At 41.2% G+C, this 13,279-nt stretch overlaps 1 protein-coding gene across 2 annotated transcripts in view; it reads right to left on the reverse strand.

The window, feature by feature from the left end:
* Nucleotides 1–1,725: 1,725 nt before the first annotated feature.
* LOC117256981 (copine-9-like) overlaps nucleotides 1,726–13,279 on the reverse strand; it is a 351,865-nt gene continuing 340,311 nt past the window's right edge. For both annotated transcript variants that reach the window (XM_033626735.2, XM_078169776.1), the window contains 2 exons: nucleotides 4,580–4,653; nucleotides 1,726–2,660 (listed from right to left, as the gene is read on the reverse strand). In XM_033626735.2, coding sequence (XP_033482626.1) covers nucleotides 2,439–2,660; nucleotides 4,580–4,653 — 296 coding nt within the window. In that variant the 3' untranslated portion in view covers nucleotides 1,726–2,438. The remainder of the gene's footprint in view (nucleotides 2,661–4,579; nucleotides 4,654–13,279) is intronic.

Consider the following 13,279-nt stretch of genomic DNA (forward strand, 5'->3'; position numbering starts at 1 on the left):
AGATGCATTAAAAAAAATTGTATGGACAGTGGTGGTGTGTTACTGTGAGTCAACAACTCACAAGTCTGTAAACTCTCCTTCTATTAACTCTGCCAGCTAGTCAGGTCGAGGTTTTTCAAATGTAAACATCAGTTAACATCGAGTGAAAGATGGAGAAGATGGCACCAGCTGAACCAGCATCCTGCTAGCAATTGCACAGACATTGGAAAATAAACTGGACAACCTCAGTGCTGCATCAGTTTCCAACAGGATATCAGGTACTGTAATATCTTTGATTCACAAAAACTTAGCTAAATCATGGACAGTGCCATTCAATCAAGTGATTCTTTTTCTATATGCCGATCTGACAGAGCAGAGGACTCTGGAGAGGGAAGGAGAGGAGGCGTGTGTTTTACAGTGAATAAAGACTGGTGTTATTGTGGGAATGTGAGGTGCTGTCAGGTTCCTGCAGTGGATCACTGCTATATGCCATTCAGAAGCTTCTGCAGTGCAGCGCAGCTGTCCTGTCGAAGTGGGGATGTGTGGACAGTTAAATCATGCCACAACCAGAAACCATGAATTACCAGAATCATCTGGAAACATGGGCAATTATAAAGCAGCAGCCAACAATGTAAGAAGATGTAAAAAAGATGACTAAATTACAGAGCACAAGTTAAAAGAGCTGATGGGATCATATTTTACTGGAGTTGTACCTTGCATAATTCCACGTGACAAATGATTGATTGACTGATTCGGAAAACAGTGATGGGTCCCTAAAAAAAAACGCACATTTGAAGCCTAAAAATCAGTTTTGTGGTTTGTTGGTCTTGAACAGTGGTCTGCAGCTTGGCAGCCGTCTCTCCTAGTTTTCAGGCCATCTAGCATCCCCTCCGCCTACTGATGACAAAGTCAGCTCAAGTAGGCTACTACGTCACTTCAGAAACACTGATATGATACATATGAAACATGCAAATGTATCATATTCGTGATTTGCAGAAACGTACAATGGCAACATTTTCTCCTGGCAACTGGGCTGTGACACAGCACTACATACCATGCCTCCCTCACACTTTTTGCTCTTTTTGGTGGTGTCCTCTTTCCAGTAAAAAACAAACAAAAAAAAAAACATGAAAAAAATAAAGGTGACCTGACGCTTTCACACATTCTCTGCTACATATTAAATATTCTGGCCTGTGAAATGCACAGTGACCAACTCTGTTCATTTTAAACAGGTACATGCTCCAGACGGCTTGAGAACCAGAGGCACCCACCTCATGAATGATTCATCCCAAATGACAGCCCCAGCTGGGGGAGTTACAATTTAGAGGAAGAAGGGGGACAGCAGAGAACACAGATTTGAAACCGGGGCTGAAATAGCCCGTTCTTCATGATATTATTAAATTGTATGGTGGCTGGAGGAAGTGGAGGTGTTGGAGTGGAGGATATTAAAGTCTGTTCTCCATCCCGAGCTAATTTCATGGCCATATATATTTCCTGCTTTCAGGATGTGCTTGTAAGTGCCTCCCTTCGCATCCAAGTGGGATTAGTTTCAACTTGCCGATGCTCAGTCTCTGAATGTTGACCTTGAAATGTAGAGCATTCTCCACCTCTTTACATAATGACACATTTGAATTTCATGTTTAGCATACAGTAATATACAGCATACATTTTCATGAAGTAATAAAAAGAACTGGTGTTCACTGGCTCTCAGAGGCCACAACCAGGACAGGATTTAATTTCTGCTTCTTTGTTTTTTAGATCGCCTGTGTTACTGTCAAGCCTTTGAAATGCCCTGAGAATAAACAAGGAAAGGACATCAGCCTCAGCGCTGTCGTCTTCACAACTGATGGAAATCAATTGCCTGGCTACTTCAGGATTTATTACTCTATTACAGCAGACACTCTTATCGCTGTGAGGAGGAACAGTGTCACAGAAACTGAAAGGACGGATCTGTAGACTCAACCTAAGCAGGAGAAGTTGTGTTGGCAAAGAAGTCCATAGCGGCTTCAGTCACTCATCTACAATGTTGGAATTGAAAAGTGAGGAAAAAGTGCTAAACTACATTTGTCCCTTTGATTTAAATGCAGTCTGTGGGTAATTGCAGAGTTGTGTTACACCTGCAGAGGGTGCATCATGATAGGTGTTTACAAAAGCCTGAACCAGAAATGTTAAAAGGATCAAAAGTGCTTTTTTTTTTACATTTCCAGTCCAGATCTTGTTGGAGGAATCCTCCCCACCAACGCTTGTAAATTAATGTATTCTCTTCTGGTGGGTGTCCCCATCAATTTACTGTGAAAATCCTGACTCGGTTCCTGTAAACCAACCCTGAAACCATGCAGGAATCACACACACACACACACACACACACACACACACACACACACACACACACACACAAACGCACATCTCCTTTTGCTCAAAGCTCTGACTACTATACTGCTCTGCTCGCTGCTCTCATCTCAGGCGTGCATGTTGCGTTCCTTGGGGGCCAGACTGGTGGTGGTGGTGGACATTGAGGGGGAGTCAGAAGTGGCAGGCAGAGGGGGCCGGGGTTCAATGCCACGGCTCTTCATGAAGGATAGCAGCTGGTCAGGGATCTCCGCCAGGACGTCTTTAGCCAGTCGGGCCATGCTCAGGACCTGGTTCCCTGAACGGTCGATGTAGTCCCGGAAAGGAACAAACTGGATGAAAACAGGAAAAATGGATGATGACAAAATGGAAATATATTGTAATTATAATATATTTGTTAAAGTGTTTCACCTTGTGTTTCTTGGTATGCAGTTGAAAATCTGTTTAATGTGGCAACTTAATTAATTTTATGAAATTAAGTTTTGCTTTGATATTCCTTAGATTTGTGCATGGCAAGATAGAGATTCTTTCTGTTATCTTTTTATAATCATAATAATAACTTTAATTTATATAGCGCCTTTCAAGAAACCCAAGGTCACTTTACAATACATAGTAATGAAACAATAACACCAACAGAACAGTACAATACAACACAAGCAGTACAGAAAAGCAACAAAACTACAACAAACAACAGAAGAAGGCAGAGAAACTGTGATGGTACACTGGGCATGAGATGGATTATTGAATTAAAAAGCTATGGTGAACAGATGAGTTTTTAAGGTGGATTTGAAAATGTCCAGTGAAGGGGCGTTGCGGATTACAGGGGGGGAGAGAGTTCCAGAGGGTGGGGGCAGCGACGCTGAAGGCCCGGTCACCAAAAGTTCGGAGGCAGGAGTGAGGGATGAAGAGTAGGCCGGAGTCAGAGGAGCGCAGAGATCTGGACGGAGTGTAGGGGTGGAGGAGGTCAGTAGGTTATGTACTGTGGAGTGTGGGCATGGAGGGACTTGTAGGTGAGGAGGAGGATTTTGTAGATTATGCGGGACTTGACTGGGAGCCAGTGCAGATGGATGAGGGTGGGGGTGATGTGCTGCCAGGGCTTGTGCGGGTGAGGACCCTGGCAGCTGAGTTTTGTACAAATTGGAGCCTGTCCAGGGTTTTGTTGGGAACCCTGAACAGGACACCATTGCAGTACTCCAGGTGGGAAGTGATGAAGGAGTGGATGAGTGTTTCTGCAACTGAGTCTGTGAGTGATGGCCGGAGTCTAGAGATGTTTTTTCAGGTGGTGGAAAGCAGATTTGGTGACAGATTTGATGTGGGTCTGAAATGAGAGGGTGGAGTCAAGGATCACTCCCAGGTTGTGGACCTCAGCAGATAGTACGATGGTGGCACTGTCAATGGTTAGGATTAGATCCCCAACCTTCCCGAGCAGTGCCTTGGGGGCCACAACCATGAGCTCTGCCGTGTTACTGTTGAGTTTGAGTAGATTAGATGTCAACCAGGAATATTATTTCAAGGAGTCAATTGATGGTTGGTTTTGTACTGATGTAGAGCTGGGTGTCGTCGGCATATGAATGGAAGTTGAGACCATGGTGGCGGATGATTTTGCCTAACGGGAGCATGTAAAACTGAAAAATTGATATGCTTTACACAAAATTTTTTCTAGTTAAAATTTTAATATTGGCCTTTGTTTGCAGTTGAATGTTGAGGTGACATTGGGTATGTTTACATGCACACTTATATTCTGAATATGACAATATTCTGAATTTGATAAGGGTCATGGAAACAGCATATTCCGTTTAGATATTCTGAATTTAGTATTTTCTGATTAAGATGTGGGATATGCCAATATTATTATAGGTTTTAATAGCATTATTAGGGCATGTATACAGAGCATTTGGAATATGCATGTCAACTGGGGTTTTTTACTGCAGTTTGCGACGCATGGCTTCTTGTCTGTTTCTGCTTGCCAGTCCACTCTGTGCCTTGTCATGGACACATTGTATACAAACCAACTTGCAGGCAGTTTGCAAAGCCGAGGCTGGGATGCATGCCCAAAGGATAGGGAGTCCTACAACTGTTAACAAAGTATATTTGCAAATATTGTTTAAAACCCTGCATCGAGAATAAAATGTCCCTGTTTTTCACCAATCCAAAGTCAGCTCGCTGCAGATTTTTGCTGGTCACACTGAAGAACATCAGATCTGTGACTCATGAGCATTACAGGGCTGAGCCTATGTAGAATAAACTTTACCTGGACGATGTCTCTCTCAGCAAAGCGTCCCCTGGAGGACACTCTGACCTCATCTCCATCCAGCTCTTCCATAGCTGCAGACAACAAACACATTTAACTGTAAGGTAGGCATAATATACTATACATCCTACGTGTATTTTGAACAAATTAGACACGCTGCTGTTGGGGCGGTTTTCAAAAACCGTTCATGCGTTTTCCTACGAAAAGTAATGCACCCAAATTCATACATATTCCACATATTTTTGAAGGCTGCTATCACATACGAATGCACTGATGGGAGTAAACATGGAAGCCGTCCCGAGCGCTCTTGGGAAACACAGGACTTTCCCCTGGGATTTTCCCTAGAAGATGCATGTTCGGAACTGTATAACTTTGAGTGAACTTTGAGTTATTTTAAGGTAAATCCTCACAATGTTTCTTTTCCCTAAACTTAACCACATTAACTTTTCTTGCCTAAAACTAAAGAAGCCCAACCATGTTTTCTTTCCAAAACCTAACCACAGTAGAGACCTGATCACACAGAAAACGTTTTAGCAGCTGGAGGCAGCTTTTTGCTCACTGTTTTTGCATGTGGTCACGACAACAAGTTTACAGTTGGTAAATAATGGAGAAGAAACTGGTGGATACCCAGAGCTATACGACTTTACAAACTGCACTTACCGCCATCTCGATAGAAAACAGCAGCCGTGGAAGCATATAAGTGCAGTACTTGAAACAGCCATCATGGAGGCGAAGCTCCTGGACCAGCTGGTGGTCCTCCTGTGATCCAATCTCTTTTTTAGGGTCTCATGTACCCACACAGATCTCTGTTTCCCTGTGCCCAACAAACTATTTGCTAACAGCCTCTCACCCTCAACCAGAGCTACAGCAAGTACCCTCTATCTGTCCATTTTAGGAACTAGATACTAATTACTTTGAGATAAAAACTGGAAACAATTAAAAGGAGAAGCAGGCATATTTTTACATGTGGCATTCAATTAAAAACACAAAAGGCAGTGTGGTACACCTCATGTTTTGCATCCTCCAAAACACTTTCTGTGTGATCAGGGCCTAACTTTACATTCGTACATAACTTTACATTAAGGACGTAATGTCATTCGTGGGCTGCTAATACGCAGGATATCATGATGGGGCAGTTATAATAGTAAAGTCCTTGCCTATCAAAGTGACACAAATACAAAATAGAAATATATTTAAAAAGCCTTTGACATTTCTGAAGTTCTGATTGCTCAGCATTTTATTGTAATATAGTCTATCCTGGGATGTGAACCGTGTAGTAAGTACGCAACGACACAAAGCTGAGATCATAAAGAAATTAATTTGCTTGTCTGTTTTCTAGCCTAGTTTCCTCATCTAATGCAAATGAGAGGCTCCTTTTAACACTGACTCTAGCTCTGTCCATGTGTAATTTTTTTTAATTTTTGAGTTTCATCTGTCCAGTGCTTATACGCTGCTTTTCCATTGTATGGTACAGCTCAACTGGAGCTAGATTAGATTAGATACTTTATTTGTCATTGTAAAAGAATTTACAACAAAATTTCATTGCACAATCAGGATGCGGCCTCATAGCTATACAAAAAGTAATAATAAATATAATAGAATCACCCTGCCATACATTCCAACACACATTCACACAGTCAACCAATCAGTCAAATCAAAACAAGTCAAGAGTGACATTTACAGTGCCATTGTGTGCATAGAGGTAGATTTCATTTAAAAAGGTGACCATTTACTTTTAAAAATGGTAATATATTGCACATGGTAATATATTGCACATAAAAAACATGAGTGCTGTATTTTCTATATTGCACAATTTTTGAGTTCATTGTTCAGTGCGGTTATGGCTGTGAGGTAAAAACTGTCCAGGAATTGTGTGGTGCGTGTTTTGATGGATCTGTATCTTCTGCCAGTGGGCAACAGTTCAAAAAGGTGATGGGCAGGGTGGAAAGAGTCTTTGAGGATGTTGTGTGACTTATGCAGACAACGTGAAGTGAAGATGTTGTTCAGGGCTGGTAGTGGGGAGTTGGTGATTTTCTCTGCAGTTTTTATGATTTTCTGCAGAGCCTTCCCATACCACACCATGATGCCATGGGTCAGGACACTCTCAGTGGTGCAGCGGTAGTAGGACATCAGCAGTTGTTGTGATAGGTTGACCTTATTGAGTGTTCTCAGGACGTATAACCATTTCTGGCCTTTTTTAACCAGCATGCTGGTATTAACTGACCATTTGAGGTCCTCTGTGATGTGAGTGCCCAGGAATTTTAGGCTTGCAACCCTCTCTACTTCCTTGCCATTGATGTGCAGTGGTGTGTATGTCTCTCTTTTATTTCTCCAGTCAATTATAAGTTCTTTGGATAGTACCTGGTACTTTTTTTAGTACCACCTCAATTCCAATTCCAAGCATGCTTAGCCGATACTAAAAGGTGGAGTTAAAACATTGCAGACCACTGATTGGTAAGAGAGAATCATCACTAGAATCATCACCTGCGCAACACAGTGCTATATACCAGCAAATGTCTACACTGTTAGCAACAAGACATTCAAACAGTGTAGGAAAAAGCATTTTAAAAAACTGAAAAATGATAATAGAGCCACTGAGAACGACAATGGCAAGAGTGGTTCCAACAGGAACCTGATGGACAGGACGTACAGCCATAGACCTGCAAACAATGGGAAGGAGGGTGGCTTGTTGGAGTCCATGATGGAACCCTACTCTCTGCTTGAAATCTTAGTTTCCTTAAGTTGGCTTTCTACTGGAAACTAACAACCAAGCCTGTTTTACTCATAAACTTGTGTAAAATCAACATTTCAACAACTGCTTTATGGAGCCCTGAGGAGCTAGCTAGGTAATTAGCTTGTGCTAATAGCTAGTGCTTTTGTTGTGCTATGTGCTGTTGTTTACGGTCATTTTTCCAGGGTTGTTGTTGCTATTTCATATTGTGTGGCAGTAGCTTGTGTAATTAACAAGTCATGTGCCATATGCGATGACAATCAGCTTCGAATTCCACCCACACTGAGGGAGTACTGTCTGATCTTACAGAAATACGTGAAATGACCATGACCTCTGAACACTGCATTAGGGTTGGGTTTAGAAAAAGATTGCGCTTTCGTCTTAAAGGAGCTATATGTAAGAAATCTAAAGCAAATAGTCATAAAATCCTCCTAATATGTCACAGAGACTAAGGAATAATGTTCATATAACATACTGATCTCAACGACAACAGTAGTACAGCCAGAATATTCACATTTAAAAAAAAATTTTATGGTCCGCAAATCTTGTTTATGTTTTGAATTTGTGTTTTGGCCTGTTGTGCCACCCACTGCCGTCTACCAGTCACGCAGTCAGTAGAGTCTCAGCATCGGTTACAGCTACGACTGAGCTACAGCAGCACGGCAAGCAGCATTAGCAGTGTCCCGGTACATAGCATTAGCAGCCGGCTCCTTACCTGTATCCCGGCAGCAGCGTTAGCAGCAGAGAAGCCGGACTTGCTCGAACGGTCCGCTGGAAGACTGAAGATCAAGGACGCGGCGATGCAGCCCTGCCACGGCAGCCGCCCGTGGGCAAACAAATCAGTCTCCAGCGAATCTACCTCGAAACTGTACGGGAGGGGGGGGGGGGCGGATGCGACTCGCGGCAGTATTTTGAATTTGAGTGCAGTAACCGTTTTGGCCACATTCTCACATACAGCGCCTTTAAATAACTATACTTGTTATGTACAGGATATAAGTACGTTGTGAAATGATGTTAAGTCCGTCATAGAATGTGACATAACTACGATAAGAATGTAAGTACGCAAAGTTATCCCGCTTAGATCCTCCTTTAAATCACAGTGTTCCACACCAGCTGAAGTGGACTGCAGTGGAGCCATGTCCCCTTTTTGAACAAGCATGGACAACTGTGAGGCAGGGAGGAAGCACAAAGCACATTTTAATCTATAAATCATATCGTTAAAGCACATATTTTGTATTCAAAGTAAACGTCATGTTCTATTAGTTATACATGTCAAAGAATCACATGAAAGCTTTATAGCTTTTACTCAGGATTTACTCAAAAATATCCGTCCTTTGGAATGGATGGGAGCTCTAAATGTCACCAAAAAATGAACAGGAAAATAAAGTTTAAATAAGGAAATATTCAGATTTTCTGATTTGATTTTCTAATGATACCATCAGCTTATAATGCATCCTACATATTATGTCAACAGAGCATTCATCTCAGAAGGTTTTCAACATACTGTTTTCTGGAGATACTTCAAAAATTTGATTGATCCATCACCCTGACCTCCTTCCTATGCAGTCTTTCTTGCTCTTTATACTACCTATGGGGTTGTAACATTAACTCCTGCCCTTTGCATGACATCAATGAACCAGGGAATTGATGTGTCAACCATGACAAACGGCCCTGACTTTCCACTGGCATTGCTCCTGTGGGGCTGGCACATATCAACACAATACATGACACCACCACATAATGTGGGGTGCTAGGAGGTCATGGTTGTTTCATGTATTTCTTTGAGATCAGGTTGGTCTAGTGGAAAACATAAAGAGTACCTGTTGAGTCAAGTAGAGCTGACCATGTAGTGGAAACACAGCAACATAGCCTAGTACTTCACCTTTCTGTGTGCGAGTAGACAGAGTATTAAGATCTATCAGTCCACAGCTAATGTGGTTCATTATTCTATCCTTTCTTTTTTTTTACAACTGTTGCAAACAAAATCTCAGTCATTAGTGGAATTCATTATAAATTAACAGCACAAAAACTTTAGCTATCTGGTTAACTTGACTTGCTTCCAGTGTAAACAAAGTCAATTGCGTCTCACAGGAAAAACAGGGAAAACGTCAGACACTACAAGTACATTATTTATTGTTGAATTCATTTCTGTTTTACCAGTCCTCCAAATAATAACTGAAATAACTCTCAATTCGTTTTAGATAACACTGATAACAAAATTTCTGCATAAGAATGTGTTGGCATGCACACAGCTGATTTGTATGCCAGTCCTATTATCTTATCTTGTGGTTAAGGTGACCAAAGGAGCAAACGTCTCACGAATCCATGAAGCCCTTCAATAAATAAATGGTGGCCTGTGTTATAAACATTCTTCTTCATAGTTTAGCCTCAACATAGTGTCTATGATGTCTGGAAATAAGACCAGAGGGAACACAAGTGCAGACGCAGCAGCTGACAAGCCATGCAAAAATCTTCAAGGACTAATAAAGAGCTCAGACCAAGGACAGGTTGGTGGTCCTTCTGTACCACATATGTTTCCTGCTGCTCTCTCAGTGGAGGAGGAAACAATAACTTATTCTGTAAACCAACCTCATTAGTGCTTATATAGGCCACAGGAAGGAAGGGAAGGTAAAGTTCCTGACTGGAAAAACATCAGAGTTCTGCATCAGTCTATTTAGAGTTTCTTATCAACAAAGCAAATCAGATGAGCAAGTGACAATCTGTGGCATTCCCAAGAGAGGGACCCTTTTCATATTTGAATTTCAAGGGAAAAGGAAGGGATAGGAAATGATACTGAGGGAGGAATGCTGATGGAGACTGGTGAGGCTCCACATGGCACACAGAAATGGCAGATGGTGATCGGGAGCAGCAGGGGAGAAGAGGAGAAGAAGAGGGAAAGGAATGGTTTAACATACATGTATAAGAGAGGGAATGGTAAAGCTGTGGACAGAGACACCAGGAAATGCATTTGCTAGAAAAAATACTGACATTCTGCAAACCAACAGTGGATACGTTGACACTTAACATTTCAACAATGCAGTAGATAGGTTTAGGCACAAAAAACACTTGGTAGGAAAAGATCATGTTTTGGCTTAAAATACCTGGTTTTGGGGCATAATCTCTGCTGGAACTGCAGCAATGTTTTGGGGAAAAAAGCAACCACTTCTTGTGGCACTAGAACTGCTGGAAAAACAGTGATGGGCTGCAACAAAACACTATTGGTGCCTAAAAAGCAGCTGGAAAAACAGCAATCATTTCCTTCATCATAGCCAGTTTTGTTTGTTGGTTATGAATAGCGGTCTGCAGTGGTTGGCAGTTTGGCAGGTGTCTCGCCTAGGTGGCACTATCCCCCTCCAACTCCAGATGACAAAGTAAGATACAGTGCGTCACTTTAGAAACACTGATATGTTGTGTATGAAATGTGCAAATTTCATATATTCTTGGTTTGTAGAAACATATAGTGCCGACATTTTCTTCTGGTGACTGGGCTGTGCCAGGACAGGATGGACAGAGGTGAAAAAGATGGACCAGAAATAAATTCTGGTAGGTGCTGAAAAAGTGGTAGTGAAGGAGGGAAAAGCTTGGCATGTTGGGGGAGGTCCATGGAGACCCTGAGCCTCACAGAAAACCCCCTGCTGCCCTGAATAACACATGAAAGGAGTATGTCTGCATATAGCTCTCCACTGTGTCTACACTCTCAAAGGCATAAGGATGTATGAAGATAACACTTCGCGCTCCAGCTCCCAGGCCCGATACACATTTCCACATACAAACACACCATTACGCTAATAGGAGCATGTGTTCAGTTCATGGTTTGTAGAGGATATGGAGGTTCTTAATGATGCAGAGAGTGGAGAAAAGATGGGCTAGAGGATTGTTACATTATTTTTAAACATAAGCATGTAATTGTCAAATTAACAGTGATAGTTTGGTTTCATCAGCATCAGCACTCATTATCTAATAACCTATAAAATACATTTAATGTATGAAAATACCTTTGTATTAAGACCACGTTTCCAAAAAACCCTGTTGTTTGTCCTCTCATCCCTGAAGAGGATACACATAATAAAGGTTGGAATAGAAGGATCTTTGACAATTATTAAATTGTTCATTAAAATTTGTCAACAAAACAATCCCTCCCCACTGTCCATTTAGTAGTTTACTTTGCCAGCCACTGTTTTCAACATCAGCACAGGACATTCTGTCTCAAGTTTATTAAAATGCAGTCACATCTCAACTAAAAACTAGAAAAGAAAATTTTAAAAATAAAATGAATAAAGAGATTATTACATTAATTTAGTTTTTAATAGCTTTTGGACAACAGTGGAGCTCTATGGCACAGAGAAGAAGATGAAGAAGAAGATATATCAGGCTTTGGATACACACACAGTAGTCTACTTGCTGGGCCTTTTTGTAATAAAAATTATAGTGTCATTACCCTTATTAATTAAAGGAGCTGTATATAACATCTAGAACATTAATAATGTCATGCTCCCTCTGTGTGTGTTGTAGTTGACAGTCCGGCCGCATGTGATCCCCAGTTTATTCCACTGGCCAGTTATTCGGGCCACTCTGCACTGCACTCATACAGCGGTAACTGCTGATAATGCCATCCCGACCCACAGCATTGTCATGGAAGCATAGCCCCCTCCAGGGGCATTATAGTGGGGGAAAAGGTGGGAATGATTATCCAGGGCTCCAATGGGAAGGGTGCCCTCGAAAAGCCTGGAATAAAAACTTTGGTTTTGTTTGCATTATTTTGTTTCTAAATAATCAGTGTCATAAACACATGAAAATTGGCTGAATAAATCATTTGAAGACTAAACTTTGTTTAAAAGAAATAGTGGAAGCTCACTGAGACTCCACTGACCCCTGAAACAAAAGTCATGTTGTTCCCATGTTGTTTGGAAAGGGAAATCAGGATTCCAAAAATGGAAAGAAAGGAGGGGGAAAGAAAGCAAACTGACTTGAAATAAAAGAAAACGATGTGTGAGAGAGGCATTGTTCAAGAAGTGCAGGGGGGCAACAGAGACTGCTTATGCATTGGGCCCAGACTCTGGTGCTACGCCCCTGGCCCCCATCATTCAGTTTCATAAGTACGTTTGTTACGTAACGTGACATAAATACAACCCCGATTCCAAAAAAGTTTGGATGCCGTGTAAAACATAAATAAAAATAGAAGGCAATCATTTGCAAATCTTTTTTGACCTATATTCAGTTGGAAAGAGACTGATATTTAATATTCAAACTCATAAACTTCATTATTATTATTTTTTGCATATTACCTGATCAAGAAAGTAGCTAAATGCTAAACCCCACAGATAAAAGATGTACACTGTCAATGTTAGAATATACTAAGTGCTGCAGTTCAAAATATGCAGAAATTACATAAAAATGAAATCACAACTTGATATCTGTGTTTGCAGATGCATGCTGTCAAAGGGTGTGCTTTTTGCCATGTTTTGATGTTATTCAAATATTTCATACTTTTCATTTTTACAGTTCAAAGTAATATATCCTTGTGCTGTAATCTGATGTTTAATATTCCTCAATTAAACAACTTCAATTCCCCACAGGAATCAACGAAAGTGAATCTGATTTTTCTGTTATCTTCAAACATTATTTGAATGAAAAATACACATATACGAACAAATTTGTGGCCCACATTTGTTCATTTTAAAACGCATCTTTCAAATACATCCTAAAATACGTGTGAAGTGTATTTTTAATGGCATGGAAAGACAAGCTGCAAGAAAAGAAGTGAAGCCAGAACAGAATGGGTTATGAATAAATTTGGCTGATCCCCACGTGGTGCTCCCAGCGGTGTGGCTCTGGCTGGGAGTGAGTGATGTGTGGAGGTCTACTCAACCAGGGAGCAGACCTGTGCAAAACTGCAGCTGAATACATTTCCAGCACCAAAATCGCAAGAGGAGACTTTGATTTATCCCCTTTACAAGCGACGTGTTTAC

The sequence above is a fragment of the Epinephelus lanceolatus genome, chromosome 1 (genome assembly GCF_041903045.1).
Source record: "Epinephelus lanceolatus isolate andai-2023 chromosome 1, ASM4190304v1, whole genome shotgun sequence".
Taxonomy (NCBI): domain Eukaryota; kingdom Metazoa; phylum Chordata; class Actinopteri; order Perciformes; family Serranidae; genus Epinephelus; species Epinephelus lanceolatus.